The 21067-nt window shown below is 40.7% G+C and overlaps 1 protein-coding gene across 2 annotated transcripts in view; it reads right to left on the bottom strand.

Moving 5' to 3' along the window:
* Dgki (diacylglycerol kinase iota) overlaps window positions 1-21067 on the bottom strand; it is a 428083-nt gene that overhangs the window by 273162 nt on the left and 133854 nt on the right. The window contains exon 3 of one of the 2 annotated variants that reach the window (XM_047561379.1): window positions 8332-8427. The exons of the other annotated variant lie outside the window; for it this stretch is intronic. Within the exon in view, the coding sequence (XP_047417335.1) occupies window positions 8332-8427 (96 nt within the window). The remainder of the gene's footprint in view (window positions 1-8331; window positions 8428-21067) is intronic. 2 annotated transcript variants of the gene reach the window in all.

The raw sequence follows: 21067 nt of genomic DNA, 5'->3' as shown, positions 1-21067 counted from the left end.
AACACCTACCCCTCCTTCAATTAAAAAAAAAAAAAATGATGGCCAGGTATCCATTTCCTTGTGTTTTAAATCATTTCCTTCTGAAATGTTTCTGCCCGGACTGTAAGACAGGAAGCAACAACAACAGAAGACTCCTAGGAAAACAGAGACAGTGTCAACTTTAGAGGTCATAGTAATTTTCAATAGTGACTAATGCAAACTGTTTTGCCAAGATTGAGTGCCCCTGAGCAACAAGAATCTTGCTTAAAATCTACTACTGTGAGTTGTTGGCTCTGGGAGACACTGGCAGAAATAAAAGCATCTCTATGCACCTGGGCATTGCCTAGGTGACATGCAAACTCTATGCTGAATTGGATGCAAATTATCTTTACTATTAAGTAACAGGACCATATAATATTAAAAAACAACAGAACTGCTTTACACAAACTCACACACCCACATACAAACACAAAATCATCCTTATCCTAAAATTGTCATCACAGAGGAGATGGCAATATTCTCAGAGGTTCAAACTCTTAAGAACAAAGGAACACACACACACACACACACACACACACACACACAGACACATTGTTTGCTCAAGGCAAAAGTTTAAAGGCAAAAGAAAAATGAAAAAAAAAAAAAGTGGTGAAGCTTTGGCTGCTGATTAAACTGTGGTGACTTTTCTTCCCTTTACCTTTGGGTGGACATGAACTGCCTGCTCTGCTGTCCCCCAGGATTGTTGCTAGGGAACCAAGATGAGTACGAGTCCTAGGGAAACTGCAAAAAAATGTGTGAGCATTTCTCAAGTAGTTTTCCACTGGATCTTGAAGTACCATGAAATGCCAAGGGCTGTTCTGAGGGGGAAAGAATGGGTTCTGCAATCCTCCCTACCCCTCAGGGGAAAAAAATGGAGTCCTGTATGCTTACATTCTTTTTGAGTTTCATAAGACCTACTTTTATATTAAAGGTGTTCAGTGTTTTCCAAATTTATGATCATGAGGTCCTTTTAGTTAATAGCATCCCATATGAATTCAGTGTTGTCCATAATAAGATTTGGGGAAAACATGAACTGTGCAAACAGATAATGGTAAAGGTCACCAAGAAGTGACAGACTCCTAAAGACTCCTGGGCTTCATATCCTAAGTATCATCTCTCTCTCTACTGAACGAGGTAGGCAGGATAGTCATATATTCTCCTTCTATATGGACAGCATCTTGTACCAAATGATGATTATAAGAACCATCACAGTAGCGGTAATAGTAACAGGGACTAACGTGGCAGGCACTATTCTCAGTGTAATCAGGGATGATCTCACAGAAATGTCCCATCATCTCGCCAGACTCACAGAGGGCAAGACTACTTCCAACCACAGGAAACCCCACTCCCTTCCTCCACTCATACCCACTGACAAGTCAGTCAGTAGCAGAGAGTCTGTCCATGAATTTTATTTTCCCATACACTAACATTGTTGATGGCTGTGTTTTGTCTGAGTCATCTTGATTCATTAGATCCTCAATATCCTGATGGTGGGAGAGTCCTCGAGCAGACAGCAGCCTTGGCAGCTCCCTGGATATGTTGTCTTCAGGCTGCCACCCAACAACTCAGAAAGTTGGCTTTGCCTCCTGGGCTTTGCTGCCACGCATGGGGTTCCCTCTGACAGCCCGCACTCAGCTCAGCCAAGCCGCCATCTGGGGTGTGATCATCAATCTGCCACACTGGACAACCAGCATGTGAGGCTCCAAGAATAGGACTTAATGCAGGCAGATCTTGGTACATTCTGAGACCATTGTTGGTGCACTGTGGTGTGCACCTGCTGGACCAAATACACAGATGGGCAGAAATCTCCCAGCAAGGTATGCTGGGTACTGGTCCTCTCATCATCCTTTCACCTATAACACACAGACACATGAAAATCTGCTGCCTAGTGTTCCAATTTTCCTGAGATGAAATGGACCAGGTGTAACACAGTTTGGGGTCATTTCAATTCTTAAGAGGAAAGTTTCCATCAAATAGGTTGGAGAGTTTAGACTCTTCTTTCCAGTTTCTTCCAAAAATCCAAGACCATAGTGAGCATCCCTGTGGGCAGATACTGTAATATCCCACTATAGGCAATGAGGAGGCTTCCAATCCTCTGAAAGAAGACACAGGATGCGAGAGGTTTCTCAGAAAATGTTACTTTGATTTGTCACACTCAGTTGGTCTCACCCATGACCTAGTAAGAATATGGGTGTTATACACAGGATCAAAATGATAGAAGGTGGAAGAGTCTCAATGCTGGGACTACATGGAGTCATGCCAAACATAAGGCCTTATGAAAACCAAAGTCCAACCAACCTCTAACTAGGTTGGTTCAACTTAATGACATTGAACTATAAGTGGGAACAAAAGAGAAGACAGAGAATATGAACATTTGTTAATGCCATCTTTTTCCGATTCTAATAGGTAGCACTAATCATCACTACTTTACAGAGGAACTTGAAACTCAGAGCTGTGGAGCGGAACTTGGGTTTTCCTCCAGATCTTTTCATCTTTAGGTCTGCAGTGGCTCCCACTCTCCACTCTGCCGACCCTTTTGCCTACTAAATGTGATTCACTCTCTCTCATCTCAGTGAAACCACATCTGTTAAGCTGCCAGCATCACTGGAAGACATTTCAGGATGAAGGTCAGGTGTTGCAGGTAGAGTTCACCTTTTTCACCAAACATTACCCACAAGGAAAAGACTAAAGCAAAATGCATGAGTGAAACAATAGCAAAAGGAAAACAGTGCCTGTTCACCTACCCACAAAAAGAAGGTGACATAAGCACATTTAAAAATAGAGAAGATATATCTGGTAGCGGCATTTTGAAGTCTGACAGTTCCCTTTTCCTCTCTCACAACCTACGCGCTCTCACTCACCTAACCATCTACCTACTCTCTCCCTGCAGCTCTCAGCTGCTGACACCTACCTATCTATTCACCTACCCAGAATCCACCTGCCCCTCCACCTAAACACTCGAGGCTGCTTTACCTGTGTTCCTGTGTATGCACCCATGAGCCTGTGTGGATCTGGAGGTACCTGCATGGCTAGATAAGATCTGCCCCTCACAGAGCAGCTGCTGCCCAAGCTTCCTAGAGCTGCCCTCACAAAGTTCCAACATCAGGATGTCAACATGGCTGCATACCTCCTGGGTGCTCCCCGAGGTTCTGATGGCAGCCCACAATCCTCGCCACTCTTTGGCTGGTAGCTGCACCACTCCACTCTCCACCTTTGTCATTACGGGGCTTTCTCCCTGAGTGCTTCTGTGTGTGTCCTCTCCTTTTCTTACAAGGACACTTGTCATGGGATTAGGGCTCACTGGGCTCTGGTATGACTTCATCCTAGCTAATGACGTTTGCAATGACCCCATTCCCAAATAAGGTCACATTCCAAGGTCCTGGACTTTAGAATGTCAGCATATCTTCTTTGGAGTACACAGTTCAACCCTCACCTGCCACTATCTGCCAGGTGCAAAGACCAGACCACCTCATTTGGTCCTGACACTCTCCCTGAAGTTCATCAGTGGCTCTCTACCCTGAAGGTTTACAGAATCATCTGCAGATACATTTTGTTATTTTTAAAACATATTTCATGCCCATACCACACATTACAGGTGGCATTACAGATTGGGAATCAACATTTTAAAACACAGAATGAAGAAGTAAAGTGTCCTGTGTGAATATAAAGCTTCTCAGAAATGATGACCACTGAGGTCAACCTTAACCACAAGGCTTTAAAATCTGGAAACCAAAGCAAAAAGAGTTAAAATGATACATCTACAGTTTACCCAGAATATAAGCAGAACTATGGGTTTTCAAACCCAGGTCAGTACCACAAAAAGTCCATTTCCTCACCATCCATGCTGCCCATCTGTGCCTCAAGGCCCATGTGACCAACTCTGGCATGTCTGTCTACAGACCCATGTGGGCACGTCACCTTCAAGTGGGGAGCTAGTGGGCTCTGGTCTGTACTCTCTGGATTCTTAGGGAAGGGGTAAGTTCCTCTGGATACAGATACTTGGCTGGACATCTATGTACACGCCATCACTGGAGCAAGGGAGGTTTCTATAAGAATAGCCACTAACCAGCCAGGGTGTGACTTATAGGTTAGTAGTTGTCACTCGCAGCACTGTCTCAAGGTCCCTGGTGCTGGGTACACAACCAAAGACACTGACAGACGAAGAAATATAGATAGAAATCAATGTCACCAAGTGAGAGCGCTCCTAGCTGAAATTTTATTTCAGGTATTTCTTTCTATAATCAGGTTGGAAAACAGTGATCCTTCTTCAGTTTCATTATTTTTACATCCTTTTCTCCTCTCTAAACCAGAAAAAGAAACAGTTACTAATTTGGGAACTGTTGCTGATTTGGGAACAAGCTTAATCCCATTAAATATCTATTCACAGATATTCTACTGTATTGCCACCAGAGAATAGAAGAGAAGGAAAGATTTTTAAAGATCATGTGGTTTCTGAGGCTTCAGAGCAAACTCCTGTAACAGTCCTAGATTCTCTGATGTCACTGGCTTGCTTTCAATATCCTCCAATATCAGTGCCCAATTATCAATCCATATGGCAGCAGAGGCCCTGGCTTTGCAGACAGCTTTGTTAATAGAGGCTCTGATGTCCCTGTAAGCTACAGTAACTGTCTCAATACCCCTGATGCAGCTGTGGTTAACCCCTAATGCTACCACATCATTATCATCCTCAGCCACTTTCACCCTCAAGGTCGTCTTGGTTTGGACAGAGTATTACATAATTATACCAACATTGATACATGTTCCAAGTTTCGATTCAGAAAACACGGAAACACCCCCACCCCATCCTTTCTATGCTTCCCTGACACAGGCCCTTTGGCATGCTCCTGTGTGACTCATGATTGCTGTCTCTCTTGTGCAGAGATCGCTCCTGCCTCTGAGTTTGTTCATGTTGTTCTCCCTCCCCAAAATGTTCTCCTTCCCCAACTTCACTTATGTAAATCTTAGCCATCTTTCAAACCCGAACTCCAGTGCCATTTCCATGACACGGCCTCTGTCTACCTCAACCCACACTGATTTCTTCCTTCTCTTAACTTTTACTGGTGACATTTGCTTTGCTAAAACAGGGTAAAGAGTGAGCACAGGCCTGTCTTCAGGGATGGCTTCTCTCCTCCCCCACGCAGAATGCCTGAACTTTGTTTAGAAGCCTGCGGGCAGAACTTGGTTCCTGGTTATGGTAATTTGATCCCAAACCTAACCAGTGGCCCTTCTTCAAATGGGGTGCACTCAATGAAATGAGAATGTAATATACAATGTATGTATGCAGGGTTCTTTTACAAAATCATCATTCAATTCTAAGAAAGTTGCTAATAGGACATTTAAACTGGGGGCTCCCCTTGCCCACAGCAAGAGCACATTCTCCCTCTCCAGCATCCTTGGGAGATGGTCATTCAGCATATCCATGAGCACATCCTTTGAGCCCATTTCTCCAGCTGGACCATCTGGACAGCTGGACAGTTTCTGTTTGTTAACGTACTTAAACTACAGTATTTCTTGAAGTTAAGTTTGTGGACCATCTGCACCAGAATATTCGAGATACTTGTCAAAAATCACAGATTTTCTAGTCCAACTCTAGGCATAACTAAATCAGCATTTGGAGCAAGGAAGGAAACAGTAATTTGCATTGTCCCAAGGTTTCTCAGGTGATGTTACTGTGCCACAGAGGGTGGATCCACTGTCAGAGTCAGTGGCTTCTAGGTTGACAACTTGTTCCAGCTCCCTAGTAGCAAATAGCAAGTCACTTCTTATTTCTTCACAGCAGCTCTTAAAATCCTGGAAGACCTCTCACTACCCTCCTTCCTTAACACTTAGCTAAAACCGGGTTATCTAGTTTTTCTTTACCACAAAGTTCCACACGCTGAACCAACCTGAGCACTCTCTTCTGGGTTCTTTGCTGCTTGTCATTGTCTCTCCAAAAAACGTGATCTCAAAGATGGCACATGCCTCACAAGGCATGTGGTAGTGGGAGAGAGCTGGAAGGTAAAGCCTTTACTACACATGGTCAATTTTGTGAAGTGCATCCGTCTACTCTCCTGCCTGCCGGCTGTTCATGAGACTCCCCGTTTCAGCCTGAACCAACCAGCCAGAAGTGTCATCACTTCATAAACCTTTGCTAACTGAGGAGGCACCTGAGGTTGGCTCTTCAGAGTTATTCTAACTTGGTGGCTTTGTTTTGATTTTTCACATCTGGATTGGCAATTGGCAGTTGTTCTATGAGTCACTTCTGCCCTTTCTGCTTTTTGTTGTTGTTGTTGTTGTTCTTTTCATTTGTTCTACCAGTCACTGTGGAAAGAGCTCGTCCTATGCAGTGCCTCATCAAATCCTCAAAACAACACTTATAGGTGGAGATGCTAAGTCTTCAGGAACAGTGGGGTGCTCTGCTTCCTCACTGACTTATCCCTTGTTTAATCAACAACTTTTGGAGGAAATTTCTTTATCTTCTGGACACTTTGTAAACTGAATTAAGAGGGCCCAGTACTGGGAATTCTCACAACTCAGTTACCTGATCCTCCAGCCTACGGTTCTCTTTTTCCTCTTTGGTATTTCCTCTGACCTAGAGGTAAAAGTAAACAAATAATAACCAATTCGTGTCTAGCAGTGCTGTTCACTGATAGAAGGTAGGAGGATGTGTATGCATATTCATGTTTTCGTCAGTGGAGGTGACATGTATCTGCCCCAAAACAAATAACAGAAAAGGACCCAAGGGAGCCATTTGGAGATAAGGAAGAATCTGTAACAAATCGGTTGACAGCAGGATCATTATAAAGTCCACATGAATCAAGAATGGCTTTCCTTTTTTCTATTTTGTATTATCTGATATCCCAAGGCCAGTGTTTATGAAATTAACTAAGACCCTAATGTTAATTCATTATTTATAGAAGTTTAGTCCAAACAGCTGAGCTTCTCATGGATTTGGTTAATTTAATCAAATTCCACGCAATTATACTTTAATTAAAAATACATATGCATAAAGTCAAAATGCTTATATTTAAATCAATTGAATTTAAAACAAGATTAGAAGAGAAATGCAAACGATTAATTACAGATCTGAGTTAGAAGCAAAATTTAAAATAATTTAATCCCACTCTCTTTTTCTACCTGGAAGGTGGCCAAGACTCAAAGGTCATGAATTCTCCTGTCACACAGTGAGTGTTAATGCTGAGATTCAAATCCAGGTTTCCTGACTTCAAATCCAGACCCTGTTCATCGGAGCCCCTCCTTGACCTTTTACTATTCCCAACTTCACTGGAGCAAACCCTGATTACCCCCACAAAACCTGAAAGTTTTTTATAATAAAAGCTATGCTAGGGGTCAAAACTGCTAAAGTACTATAAAAGGTCTTGGTTCTGGGACTTGGCCACACCTGATAAAAGTATATTCTATGAACTTTGACAAAAACTCAGATTTCTTCCTCATTAGTTATTAACAGACACATACGCACTTGAAATTTCAGTGCCCTACATTTGGCTCCAAATCTTTCTAACACATAATAAACATTACAAAAATACTTAAGTACTATGTATATTATGCCAGTCATTCCCTCAAAGAAGAAGAACACCTCTCTTCTTTCTTCTTTACTATTCTAAGTTTCCCATCATCTTAGTTTCTTTTTAGATAATAATTTTAAACTATGCAAAAATTTTAAGCTCACTTTCCCAACATTAAAGTTTTAGTTTCTCCATAACTTACTGCATGGCCTGTAGGCTTTCCTCACAGAACCTAAAGACAAATTTCAACTTAAACAGACTGACACAAAGTGAATTTTAATAAGCAAAGAATACCCTGATTGACCTGGTAGCTGATTCTTCATATCATTTCTAGCATCATAGCCTCCAGAACAGTTGGATTAATTGTTAGACCTATACCCACCTCCAGCACAGGTGCGTCTACCCTGCTTCCTTGTTCACCCATCAGGAACGCTGGCTCCCACATGGAAGAGATCACCCTCTTCCTCCACACCCAAGCAACCCTCTCTCCTTCACATGCACCCTCTCCCCAGCCCCAACACACACACACAGAGACCTACCCTGGGTATCATCCGTAACCAGCATGTCACACCAAGGTCTCACCTGTACCATCAAACCCTGAAGCTATTAAAACCGACAACCTGCAAGTCATATTAACTCAATAAATACTCTGTCACCCTTGAAAGCATCCAGGAAGTTTTCCACCTCACAAGGACAGGCTCCTTGAAACCCCTCCTGAGAAATTCAGGCATGGAACCCCTCTGCCTTCAGACCCAGAAGCACCCCTACCCTGCCCCTGGGGCAGAGACGGAGCCAAGAACACACTCACTGCAAATCGGACTTGGCAGTTCTCCTCTCCCAGGTAGCAGAGGTCGCCTGAGGCATTGGTCTCCAGCCAGAGGTGCTCCCCATTCACGGCATTCTCCTGCAAGGAAAAGACCAGGTGGCCTCAGTTTTCTCTTCAGGGACAAAGCGGGAGGTTGAGGCTTCTATTTAGAAGTAGGCAAGTTACCCTAAGCAGTTTAACCACTTCTCCTTTGACCCTCTAAAATACTGCTAGAGTCCATACTACTGAAATTCTAGAAATGAAAAAGATGTTTGGAAAACTTTCTTTGAGCTATGAGCAAAGCAGACACAAAGTCTTAAGTTGATTTATTCAACCATGTGGTCATTTTTGAAAGACATATTCAACAAAAATGAGGAAAAAAATCACTAAATAGTTTCATGTTAAGCCTTACTTATCCAGGTCCAATGCTGCAAATTCCATGACAATTGAGATCAAAACTCTATTAAAATTTGCCTAAACTGAGAGAGTTAGAAGGACAATGGTGGTATTAAAGTACTTTGAGACCATTTGAAGAAACATTTGTATAAGCAATGGGTAAATTATACTTCTGAGGGCAGAGGTTTCTTAAAACTTAGTTTAAGTCCCTGGTACTCAAAGCATAATAAACCTCTACTGACTCAAACATTTTACTAATTCAGTGAGGCCTTCCATTCAATTAATTCTAAATTTTTTAAACTGAATAATTTTATTGCTTCTAAAAATAGCCATATACTTCTGAGGGCAAGTAGAGCTACTGTGATGTATGATAAGATGAGCAACAGTCCAACTGTCCGAAAACACGCAGCATTTAATTAGAGAGAGGAGGGTAAACACTTGTTTTTTAAAGTACGACAAAGAGAATTCCATATTTCTTGTAATGTACTACACTGGAAAGGATGAATTTGTATATTAACTGCTTATTTTATTCCGTTAAAAAGCATACCAAGATATTAGGGAAAGCACTGTATTAGATTAATCATAAAGGAACAAGATGAAGCCAGCAGGTCTGATAGGAAAATTCCTCTTATTTTTATCTTAGTCATTAGAAATACATGGATCTGTGGTTATTTTTCTATGGTGGATGCTAACCCCCAATTTGATGGTATTAGGAAGTAGAGCAATTAGGAAATAATGAAATCATGAGGGCAGAGGCTTTAGACAGGATTTGTGTCCTTATATCAAGGAGTACCAGAAAAATATTCCTGCCTCCCTTTCTCCACATTCATGCATCAAGGAAAATTCATGTGAGTGCACAGAAAGAAAGCAGTTGCCTGCAAGCCCGGAAGGAGGTCCTCACCAGGAACCAAGTCTGCCAGCACCTTGACCTTGAACTTCTCAGTCTTCAGAACTGAGAAAGAAAAGTCTGTTGTTTAAGGTGCCAAGTCCATGGCATTTTGTTACAGCACCCTAAGAAGACCAATATAGGGGACAGTTTCAATAAACTGTTTTGTAGAATAACCAAGCAACTTAGAAACCTTGTTTACGTATGAGCCCCCTTTATTATAACTCACCCCAGAAGTCTCCACACTGTACCCCTCTGAGCCCCAAAACTTAGCACAGATAATAGCAGAAATATGGAGTAAATGATGTTTTCTGGGGGGAAAACCTATCTTTTAAAATGAATACATTTATTCATGTTCAAATATAATATATTTTCATTGCAGGGTTTATAGTCTCAAATGTTTTCAGGCAAGAATAACCAAAGGCTATATTTTGTCCTATAGGAGCTTCATGATCCAAGAAATGTAAGGTAAGTCCTCAAACAGCAAAAGTGAGGCATGAAAGGGTGAGAAAATGTGACCAGATATAGAGCTGTCAAGGGTTAAGGGAGAACCTGAGTGGGGATAGGCCAGATATGTGTTCATATGTCTCAAAACCAATCCTAAAAGGAAAGCAACAATGATGAGGATCATCACCCACTATATCAAAGGGCAGCCACTTTTCCCAAAACTTCCTTCTCTACTGGTGATATTTCTCTATGACAAGTCATGTTCAATTTGTTCACAGAAGTCAAGTCACCTTATCCTGTAGGACAATAACAAAAGAAGAGTCACAGGGTTGGACTCTAAAAATTTTCAACTACAGATGAATGCTGATAATATTATAATATAAAACACAAAGATACTTCTTTGCAAGATATCCTTATGAAATCTATCCTCACAATCTAAAATATTCTCATCTAACTTATCCAACTTTAACATTAATTATATAAAACAATCCCTTTCCATTTTATTATTCTTTAACTCATTCAGCAAGCATGTATTCCCTACCAGTGGTACCAAGCACTGCAATACTGTGGTAATTCATAGAGGCAAATCTACCCGAGAAAATGGAAACTAAACACATCATAATAGCAGCAAATACTAAAGAAATGTATAGCAAAACTCCATCAACTATTTTGGAAAGTGAAGTATGAACTGTTGTAATGGGGTAAAGACAAAAAACCATGAATAATACCAATCTGGGAGACAAAAAATTAAGTCCTAGAAGAGCCAGTAAGGTAGGTAGGCCCAGGTAGGACCCAGAGAGTCAGAAGCTCACAGGTACCCCACTAATTCACTTGTCTGGTGGGCTGGATCTTGGGACACAGGCTGTTTGCACCCTTGCCACAGTGTACGCCACCTGCAAGCTTTCACAGGTGTGTGGGTCAATCCTACCTCAGAACCAGGCATGGCAAGACTGCCCAGATTAGCCAGCTTCACTCTTAAGTGAGACCCTGATTTAAGAGAGAACTCCTTGGAAGGGAAAGGGGGGTTGATGTGGGGAAAGCTTTGCTCTACCCTGCCACAGTGGTTCCAGCATGCTAATTCTCAAATTTGGCTATATATTGTAATAATCTGGTGAGTTTTTAAAAATACTTGGGTACCATTCCAGTTCACGTTGATGAATCTGAAGTGAAACCTGGGCATCAGCACTGCTCAAAACTCCTGAGGTGACTCTAATGTGCTGCAGAGTCTGGTACCCAATAATCCAATAGACCCAACACTACATCTTTAACCTCTTTAGATAATAGATCATAGAATTTGTCTATGAGTGAGGATCTATTACATTTGATAATTCTCTGTCTTGTATCATCATTTCTGGGAGAGGAAGAGAACCATGGCATGGGTGAGCCCCGTCAGATTTCAAGGAAGGAGACATGGAACCATAAATTCACAGTGAGTAGGCTCAGAGCTAACAATACAGATCCTGAGGACAATGAAGAAGGAAACAAACTTCCATAATTTTTTAAAGAAACAGCAGAGTAAAACAAAACATTCATGCACTTAAACTACTATGCTCACTTCGGGGAATATGTTCTAAAAAACAGTTCTAATGGAAGAAAAAATATGTACATTAAAAAGGTTTAGATTATGTAGAAGGAAATGAGAGGGAGGCGGATATGAAAAATGGTGGAATGAGACAGACATCACTACCCTATGTACATGTATGATTACACAAATGTTTACAACCATAGAAATGAAATGATGTACCCCATTTGTGTACAATGAATCAAAACGCAATCTATAAAAAATAAATAAATATTTTTTTAAAAAGTTTATTTCTACCATCTGAAAATTGATTGAAAAGTTGGAAACATTACAAATGCTGACAAATAAAAATGGTTACAAGAAGTAGGATGAAATAGAATATTATACATGAAATAGGATATCATAGTCACCAAGAAGCACAAAGAGGGAGAGTAGTCATATGGAAACGATATGACACAGAGTAAAGCAAATAAAAATAAAACTTGAAATTGACTGTATATTGGATCAATGCTCTATACAAAAATAAGGACTGAAAGAAACAAATCTGTCAGCAGCTTGATTTTTTGACCCACACATCTACTTCTACTGGTTGCTCCCCTTTATTAGAAAATTTCAACAGAGAGTTCTCTTTATTTGCTCATTCCTTTCCACTCCACTACTTCTTGAACCCAATTCCATCAGGCTTTCTTCCTTCACATTCTGTCATAGCTACTCTCCTCTAGATCACCAGTGACTTCACTAGGCTGATCCCAATGGCCAACTCTGTCTCTATCTTGACATTTTTTGACCCAGAGTATCACTGTTTCTTGTAAGGACCCTTTTTCTACTCTGTTTTTCTGGTACCTCAATGCACTCTCCTTTCTGGTCTCCTTTGTTGGATCCTTCCAATATTCCCAAATTCTAAATATGATATTGGAGTGTCCCACAGCTCTGCTCCATCCACAAGTAGTCCTTGGGTTATTGCACTCGGTTCTCATGACTTTAGATCCCATCAAATAATTATTGCCTCCCCAATTACTCATTCAGTAAGAACCTCGTCTTTGAACTTCAGACTCATTAACAAAATTTTTTTTTAAAAAACTGCCCTCTCAGCTTCTCCAAAGACCTAATAAGCATTTCAAATTTTTACACTCTCAAAAACTCTTGATTTCCTCCATCAAGCTATTCTTACTCAAATCTTCTCCCTGAATTTTCAGCAAATGGCATTTCCATTCTTACTGCATAGGCTAAAAACTGGAGTCATTTTGGACAGCTCTCTTTATCATACCTTCTGTAGCTAATCTGATTACTTGTAGCTTCAAAATGTGTATGAAACCCAATCACTTCTCAAGACATCTAATGGTACCACCAGTTATGACTTGAAATTTTCAAATACCCTCCTAACCCAACTGGTGTCTCGTCTCTATTTTGACTCTTCACCGAGTTTTCCAAAGAGCAAGCAAAGTAATTGTCTTAAAATGTAAATCTGAACAAGTCATTGATCCATTCATAACTCTTCCTTAGCTTTTGGAAGACTCTTTTTCAAATGTATTTTAATTGGTTCTAATTAATTACACATGACAGTAGAATGCATTTTGACACAACATATATATATGGAGTATAACTTCTCATTCATATGGCTGTACGTGATGCAGAGTTACAGGTCATGTAATCATATATGCACATAGGGTAATAATGTCAGATTCATTATTCACTATCATTCCTACCCCTTGCCCCCTCCCCTCCCTTCACTCCCCTCTGTCTAGTCCAAAATACCTCTATTCTCCCTGTTCCTTATTGTGCATTAGCATCTGCATATCAGAGAAAACATTCAGACTTATTGGCTTATTTCACTGAGAATAATATTCTCCGGTTCCATCCATTTACCAGCAAATGCCATAATTTCATTCTTCTTTAAGGCAGAGTAATATTCCGTTGTGTATATATACCACAGTTTCTTTATCTTGGAAGACTCTTAAGCCTTTCCTTACATGGTCCTTGGGTGTCTCTCTTCTTTTCCCGTCTCTCTGCTGTCTTGCTTCCTGTTCCTCTTTCCTGATCTTCTGTCACACTTTGTCTCAGTGGTCAACGTGGAGTCACCCTGCCCCCTGGCTACTTCTCAAGCAGGGCAAGGAAGCTTTCACCACAGATCTGCTGAATTTCCTGCTCCCTTGTCAGACATTGCTTACACCTCACTGAATTCAGGTTTCTGTTCAAATGTTCCCACATCAAAGATGGTTCATTGTATATGCTATTTCTTTATTCAAATTTCTGATCCTTCTCCATTCTGACTTTATGTAGTTAATTTCTATTCATATTTTGGTCATCAGATCAACTGTCAAAACTTCTAAAAAGTCCCCACTGCCTCCAAAACTTAAGCCAAGCTACCCAGTTTGTCATAAAACCATGTTTCTCTCCCATCATTTACCTAAGCTGCAAATTATTTATACATTGGCATGATTATTTTATTTATATTTCCTTTTATTTGACTAGAGTCAAAGAGCCATTAGAATCCTGAATGTCCAGAAGCTAACGTAGTGTCTGGCAAAGAGTAGATGCTTAATAAATTTGAGGAAGTAAAAAATGAAAGAATAAAAATCATTGAATAAAGAAATGAATGTACATATCTATTATATCTTACTCTAAGGAGCAAAAGAGAATAATTATTTTTATCTGTTTTAGTTTGGACAAGTATGGATGCCTAATAGAGACATGGCAGACTCTTAAAATCAGAAAAAGAAGCAAAGCCCTTAAAAAGAGGCATGCAAGAAAAAGAAAAAGTGCACTTTGAACTAGACTATGTTTTCCCATATCCTGTCCTTCCCTTGCATGTCTCTCTGGTGTAATGCTTAATAAAATTCAAAAAAGTAAGCTTACCTAAAAAGTCTGGTCTTTGCCCTCAGCACCAAGAAAGTAATCTATAAGCACTTGGAATGTTCAACTAGATAAAAGTATTTATATGCCTGGGAGCACTCACTACATAGAGTCAGCTTGACCTCCTGAGGAACTAGAAGTTAAGAACAACCCCGCGGCAGTCAACCACGTCTACATGATGAGCCCTAATTAAGACTCTGGACACCAAAGATCAGAAGCGCTTCCCTGTTTGGCAATATGCCACATGTAGCATTGCACATGGTTGCTGACAGATGTTAGCTCGCTGTCCACAACTCCACTAGGAAAGGAGTGTAATATGCCAGAATCGTGGGTATATCAGTCTTTGGTGAGTTATATGTATCTGTCTGGAAAACTCTCCAACCTGATGTGGTCTTAGGGTTTCACAAACTTGCAACTAAAGGCAGAAGTAAGGGTGACCCCTAGGAACTCCTGAATATGCATAAAGGTATCTGGCCTGGGCTACATTATGCAAGTCTCCTTCTCTAGTTTATGTAGCCAAGGATGCCATTCATAAAGATAATTTGTCTCTTCTTTCTGGACACATAGCTAGATCTTATTCCCTAGCCTCCCTTGTAGTTAGGTGTGGCCACATAACCAAGTTCTGGAACTTGTTGATGGAACATGAGCAGAAGTTCCAGACTTGGTCCATTAAATCCTCCTACCAGCATTCCTCCATGCTCTTTTGCGACAAAGGTTCATTGGGAATTCATCCTCTGGTATGATTTTGGAAGCCTGCCGCTTAAACATCAGCATATGTGTCCCTGAATAAGTATCTGAGTAGGACCTGATTCCCTACCCAACCACCTGGAACAGTCCAGGTCTGCCCCATGGATGAGAAACAAACTTCTGTTGTATTGGGCCATTCCTCATTGGTCTTTCATTCACAGTGGTTTCATCTACCTACAACCAATACTGACCTCTTCTCTTTGGTCTTACTTTTGTCTGCTTCCATTCATAATCTGCATCTGCTCCCAGGTCACTTACTATACAGTGAACAGGGAGTTGAATCTCCTGAGCCCTGGTTTCTTCTCTGAATGCTAATTCTAATATCTGCTCTGATTTATTTTACACTGGTATGCACTTAATTTCCATAAAATGCAGCTGTGATTGTATGCCTCTCTTGCTCCGAATGCTTGCATAATTATATATGACTTATGAAATAAAATCCAAATGCAATCTGGCATACTGGACCTTCTACTAATGGCGCCAACCAATCGATCTTTAACCTCTATACCTCTCTTACTCATCCTCATACTTTTTTTTTTTCATTTTTATCTTGTATTATTCTTTTTTAAACATACCAAATTTTTCTTTTCTTTCTCATTTCTCTTTTCTTTTTTTGCTTTGTTTTGTCTGCCACATTTTTATTGATTTTACTGTCTCCACCTGGGAACATTGTTCTTGCTTCTTCTCTACACATCCACCTTGAAATACCACCTTAAATAATATACAACCCCCTAAACTGTCCATCTGTAAGAGACAGGAAAAACAACTCTCCCATTTTTAAATGAGAATAACATTTCTTCTGGACTCTTGAGTGCTGAGACAAGTCATATATTTATTTAGGTATATTTATATAGAGAGATTTACACATATTCATATAAATGGATTTACAACAACAGATCTATTTACCTAGGGGTAGAAATACACCTAAATAAATATAAATATAGATTAATAGGTACAAATATGATTCCTTGTGCAAGTTTTACTGAAATCTTAGTAATGCTTAGAGGTATAAAGGTAAAAACGGAAAGTGTTAGAGATTGAATAACATATAAAAATGCACTCATATCAGAAGCAAATAATTTATACAAAATGATACTAATAAAATGTTTTAAAATGTTTGATAATTATAAAAATGTTTTAAAGCAATAGGAATTATGAATGTGTCCTATGTAAATATCCATACAAAAGCAAAAGGGAAAATATATGGATTATCTCCCCCTGAAAATCTTCAGAATAAAAATAGGTAGCAAACTGTCTTGGTTTGGATTTATTCTGTGCAACTGGCATATGGCCACTGAGGACTCAAAATGCAGTTAGGACTAATTGGGGTATTTTTTCAGTGTAAAATTCGTAGCAGTCTGAAGACAATGTGAAAAAGAATGTAAAACATCTCACTAATAATTTTAATATTGATTTACACGCTGAAAGGACAATATTTGGAATGTATTTAGTTAAACAAAATACAGTATTGAAATCAATTTTCCTATTTCTCTTCACTTTTTTAACATGGTTTCCTAGAAAGTTTATCATTAATTTATGGTCTACATCTACTTCTACTAGACAGTGCTAATTATCTCTAGCCAAGTGGCAGAAGATTAGACCTAGACAGTTCTCAGAACTGTGAAGCTATAGGATTCTGTGATTTCTCCCAAAAGCCCATATGATTTAATTTAAAGTTTTCTCAGTTTGAGGGAATAAAGGACTAGCAGGAGTCTGAGAATCACAGTAGATCCATCCCACCATGGTTAGCCAAGGCCAGCGTCTTCACTGACTACAGAGGGTAGGTCTGCCTGTCCTACTCAGCAATCTAATGACCTTGGTTGATCTGACTTGGTTTTTGAAACAGGGATGGGAAAGGGGCAAGAAGTGAGCTGGGAGGGTCTATGGCTGGTGACACCAAAACCTGACACACAGGATTCCCAGGATTCCATAGGACAGGACTAAAATGAGAACATGTGCACACAGACCACACAGGCACGCACACGCACACACCCCTGCCTCCTCCTGGCTTTTCATTCAAGGTTTCTAAAGATAAAATGACCTAGTTTCATAACCCAATTTAAACCAATCCCACATGAAGTCTCTGGCTCCCCGACACTGTCCCGCAATCAAACTATGAGGCAGATTCCAACTGTGCTGCTTGGGACAAAGTGCTTCTCTCCTTGGCATCCTCAACTAAAGGAAAGGAGAGGTGGTCTGGATTAGGGATCTGGTTTTGTTTCTGCTGAGGCTGTTTTCTGCAGCACTTGGGATGAATGGGAGGATCTGTTCCCATAAAGGAGAAAAAATGAACTAAAATTAAGGATACTGGGTTCAAAGCCAACACTCCCTTTGAGAAAGTTCTGGTGGGAGCCCCCCACTATCCCGAGGATTGTTTTAGGCAGTGTAATGGGCAAAACCAAAATTATAAACAGTGGGGACAGACGGGAGACCCACCGCCTGTGCTCTCTGCTACAATACTGAAAACAGAAGAGATTTCCAAGTGCAAATTAAATCTCCACTGCAGGAGAGGCATGTGACATTTAAGAGAAGACACCATTATCTACGGAACAGACACACTTCTAAATGGGCTAACTCACTAAACTGGGAACTTGGAATCCAGCCCAGGAGATGAGAATATTTTTCCTTTCTGAGCATTACTTCCTCCCTTTCTAGTAATTTAGCTTATTTCCTCCAAATCTGGCTTGGCTGGCATGTGTTTTACAATGTCAGGGGAACAGTCCCTACTAGTCGGTCATTGTTCCTAGGAAGGTGAAGAAAGGACATTATCAGGAGGAGTAGGAAGATCAAACAACCGAGTGTGCTTCCTGGTCTAACACAATGTACTGTATTAGGAAGAAATTTCAAAAGAGTTACTTAGCATTAAAATAGCACACATCCATTTGTTTTTTCAAGTAAGAGTTTACTAAGAGTTTACCAAGCCTTTCAGGAATTGGAGATTATCTGAGTGCCTGTCAAGTCCCAGGGATAGTCTCCTTCCTGCTTGAATAGAAAAGCTGTCAATTCACCCCCAACGTTACTATGTAGCAGCTCCCAGGTTCCACCATGTACTCTCCCTGAGAAGAGGACACAGCAGGAGAGACTGCCTGTCCTTTCACAGAGCCTTAAACCTAACTGAGGGCCTCAAGGCAAACAGAAAACACTAAATTGGTTCTAAGGTTTTTAAGACAATGCACAGTGCATACAGGTATTGTAAGGAATCAAACAAAGAATGAATGAGATACACAGAACTGGCTTGATTAAAACATGAGCTGCCTGGGAAAGAACAAGGGAGGAAATGGCCACAGCAAACAGCCATCTCCACGTTGGGCAGAGTGCAGGGTCCACTTTTGTCCTTGGCGCACTCAGGAACCACACTGAAGACCAACTTGGGTCCTCTGGGCATCATCACCAAGGGTTTTATCCCTGACCTTTGTGGGGTGGGGAACCTGGACACAGGCAGAGAAGGGGAGTATTACAAAAGGGTTGTCCAGGAAATGGGACCATATATACAAGGCAGGAAATCCTAAAGGTCATAATAAACCATTTGAGTAAACCACAGAAGGAGAGTGAATATTGGACTTTGAAGAACAACTAAAACTAAGAGAGAGACTATTTACAAGTAAGGAGGGAAATGAGAATGTGAAAACAGGATACTTAAAAGACATTGTTAAGTTCATTCAAAAGCTTAAAAACTGACTCTGACAATAGTATCCCTGTGGCCACGCTGTGCGGGTGCCTGCCGTCTGGGCTCACTAACCCAGCGCTCACCTGTGTCTCAGGAGCACCACGAGCAGACCAGTTCTCAACACCTCTGTAGAAGGATAGCAAGGAAATAACTGTGTCTTTTCAGAGGGCTTTGTCCCACATGCCTGGGTCAGAATAGGGCCCTGTTCTTGAAGGTAGGAACTCAGTGACTAAGATCCTAATTGGAGGTTGACCTTGCCTGCCTTGCAACTTCAGATGCACCATGAATAGTTCCTGTATCTGTTCTTTCACTGGTGAAGTCAGGTCAGCAGATGTAGCATAACCAGAGGGTCACCTTACTTGAGGCCTTTGAGATGACACCTATCCCCCTGAGCCCAAGGGTTGCAGACCAAAGAGAATGTCAATAGTCAAGGAGGAGGTAGGAAGGGAATGGGGAATTCTCATCAGCTCTGCCTCCCCTGTTCTGTTGTTGTGGTCAAGCTCCTCCAAGGCATGGCTGAACACTGTTGGGCCCTTTACCTCATCCAAGGCAAGTAATTAAGTAACTGGAGTTGGTTTTTGTTTTTTTTGGGGGGGTGCATGTTGCAGGGGCGGTGCTAGGGATTGAACCCAGGGCCTTGCATATGCTAGGCAAGTGTTCTACCCCTGAGCTACACCCCAGCCCTGTCAATTCTTTCCATCCTCCCCCTTATTTGGGAGACTCGAGCCTAATCATTCCTCAGTAAACAGTAGTACTAAGTTCGGATTAATCATTTTAATGCATGTAGCCCAGAAACATGAGCTAATGGTGGGGGATGAACTAGTTGCTGCCCTGATTTTTCACCAGGAACCAAACAAGGGCGTAGATGAAGGGAAGAGTTAAGCCCAAGGACTCTTCTTATACTTTAAAAGGAACGAAAAATTTCCTGATTTCATTCTTTGAACAGAAGAGCAAACTAATGTGATATAAATGAAATTGCTGAAAAGTACATTCAGAATGAAAAGCCAAAAAAATTTAAAACAAGTAATCGAAAGTCTTGGCAAAAAAAAAAGGAGCCACCAAAATATTTTTTAACAATCTGCCTCTTTCTCATGCCATAATTTCAACAGACTGCCATTATAGGGTGCCCGCAATCAAAGAGGAGGGAAGGAAAGGGAGGAGCAAAAGACCACTACACACAAACCAGCCTTTGTTCTTACTTGTTCTCCTGTCCTGCATTGCTGCCTCCCACCACCAGCCAATACCACTGCGATGAATATTTGAGTACATACCTCTCTGCAGGAATCAGAAAATAATACTTTCTAGCCAAAAGCTGGCACAAGCAGGACACTTATTTAAAGCCTTTGCTGATGACTATTTCCAACACCAAGTGGGAATTGAGGGTCCTTTCTCACGTTCCAGTGACCCACTCTGAACCCCTCTGTTCTTAGTCCTACCACCCTGTGTTCCAGCTGTTGATTTATTGACTCCCCCCTGGGTTCGAAGCCCCTCAAAGGCAGAAACTGTACCTTCTCCACTGTACCATTCCAAGAAACCCACACAAGTTTTAGGACAAAGCATGTGCTCAAATATGTTTGATGTATGAATTCATTAATTATTTTTCAATAAACAAAACTGAAGACTGCCACAGTTTACAAAAAAAAAAAAAAAATCTTCCACATTTGTTGCCTCCTTGATCCTAACAGTACCCAAGAAGTCTCCCCAGGGTCACAGTTATCCCATGTACAAATGATGCAGCTAAGTGAAATCAAGTGACTTGACTAATGTCATGCAATGGGCAGGGAACGCTTTTAGTGAATGTCTCTGACCAAATGATTTAAGCTATTCCTCATTAGAATTTCTTATCTCAGACAGGGACCTGCTGCTCTAGACCAGGGGATTGTTTGAAACGTCAAGAATATTTAACTTTTTGGGGTGCTTCAGTCATAACACTCTCACCACTAGTCTACATAAATCCCCCTATAATTTGATATATAGGTTTGTGTATACATTTAATTATTTTTTGTTATGCAAACACTGGTATATTTATACCCAAATCATGAATTAAATATACTCTACTATATAAACGATGTAATCTATTGTGGTACATTCTACACTCTATTATAAATGTTTTAAAATAAAGGGAAGCTCCAATACAATGATATCTCCATCAAGGAAGAAGATACATTTCAATTACATCTAGTCTTTTGCTGGATACTTCATAAATGTAGGCAGCAGCTAC

The sequence above is a fragment of the Sciurus carolinensis genome, chromosome 8 (assembly GCF_902686445.1).
Source record: "Sciurus carolinensis chromosome 8, mSciCar1.2, whole genome shotgun sequence".
Taxonomy (NCBI): Eukaryota; Metazoa; Chordata; class Mammalia; order Rodentia; family Sciuridae; genus Sciurus; species Sciurus carolinensis.
The sequence above is the reverse complement of the archived record's forward strand: the minus strand, read 5'-3'. Positions and strand labels throughout refer to the sequence as shown.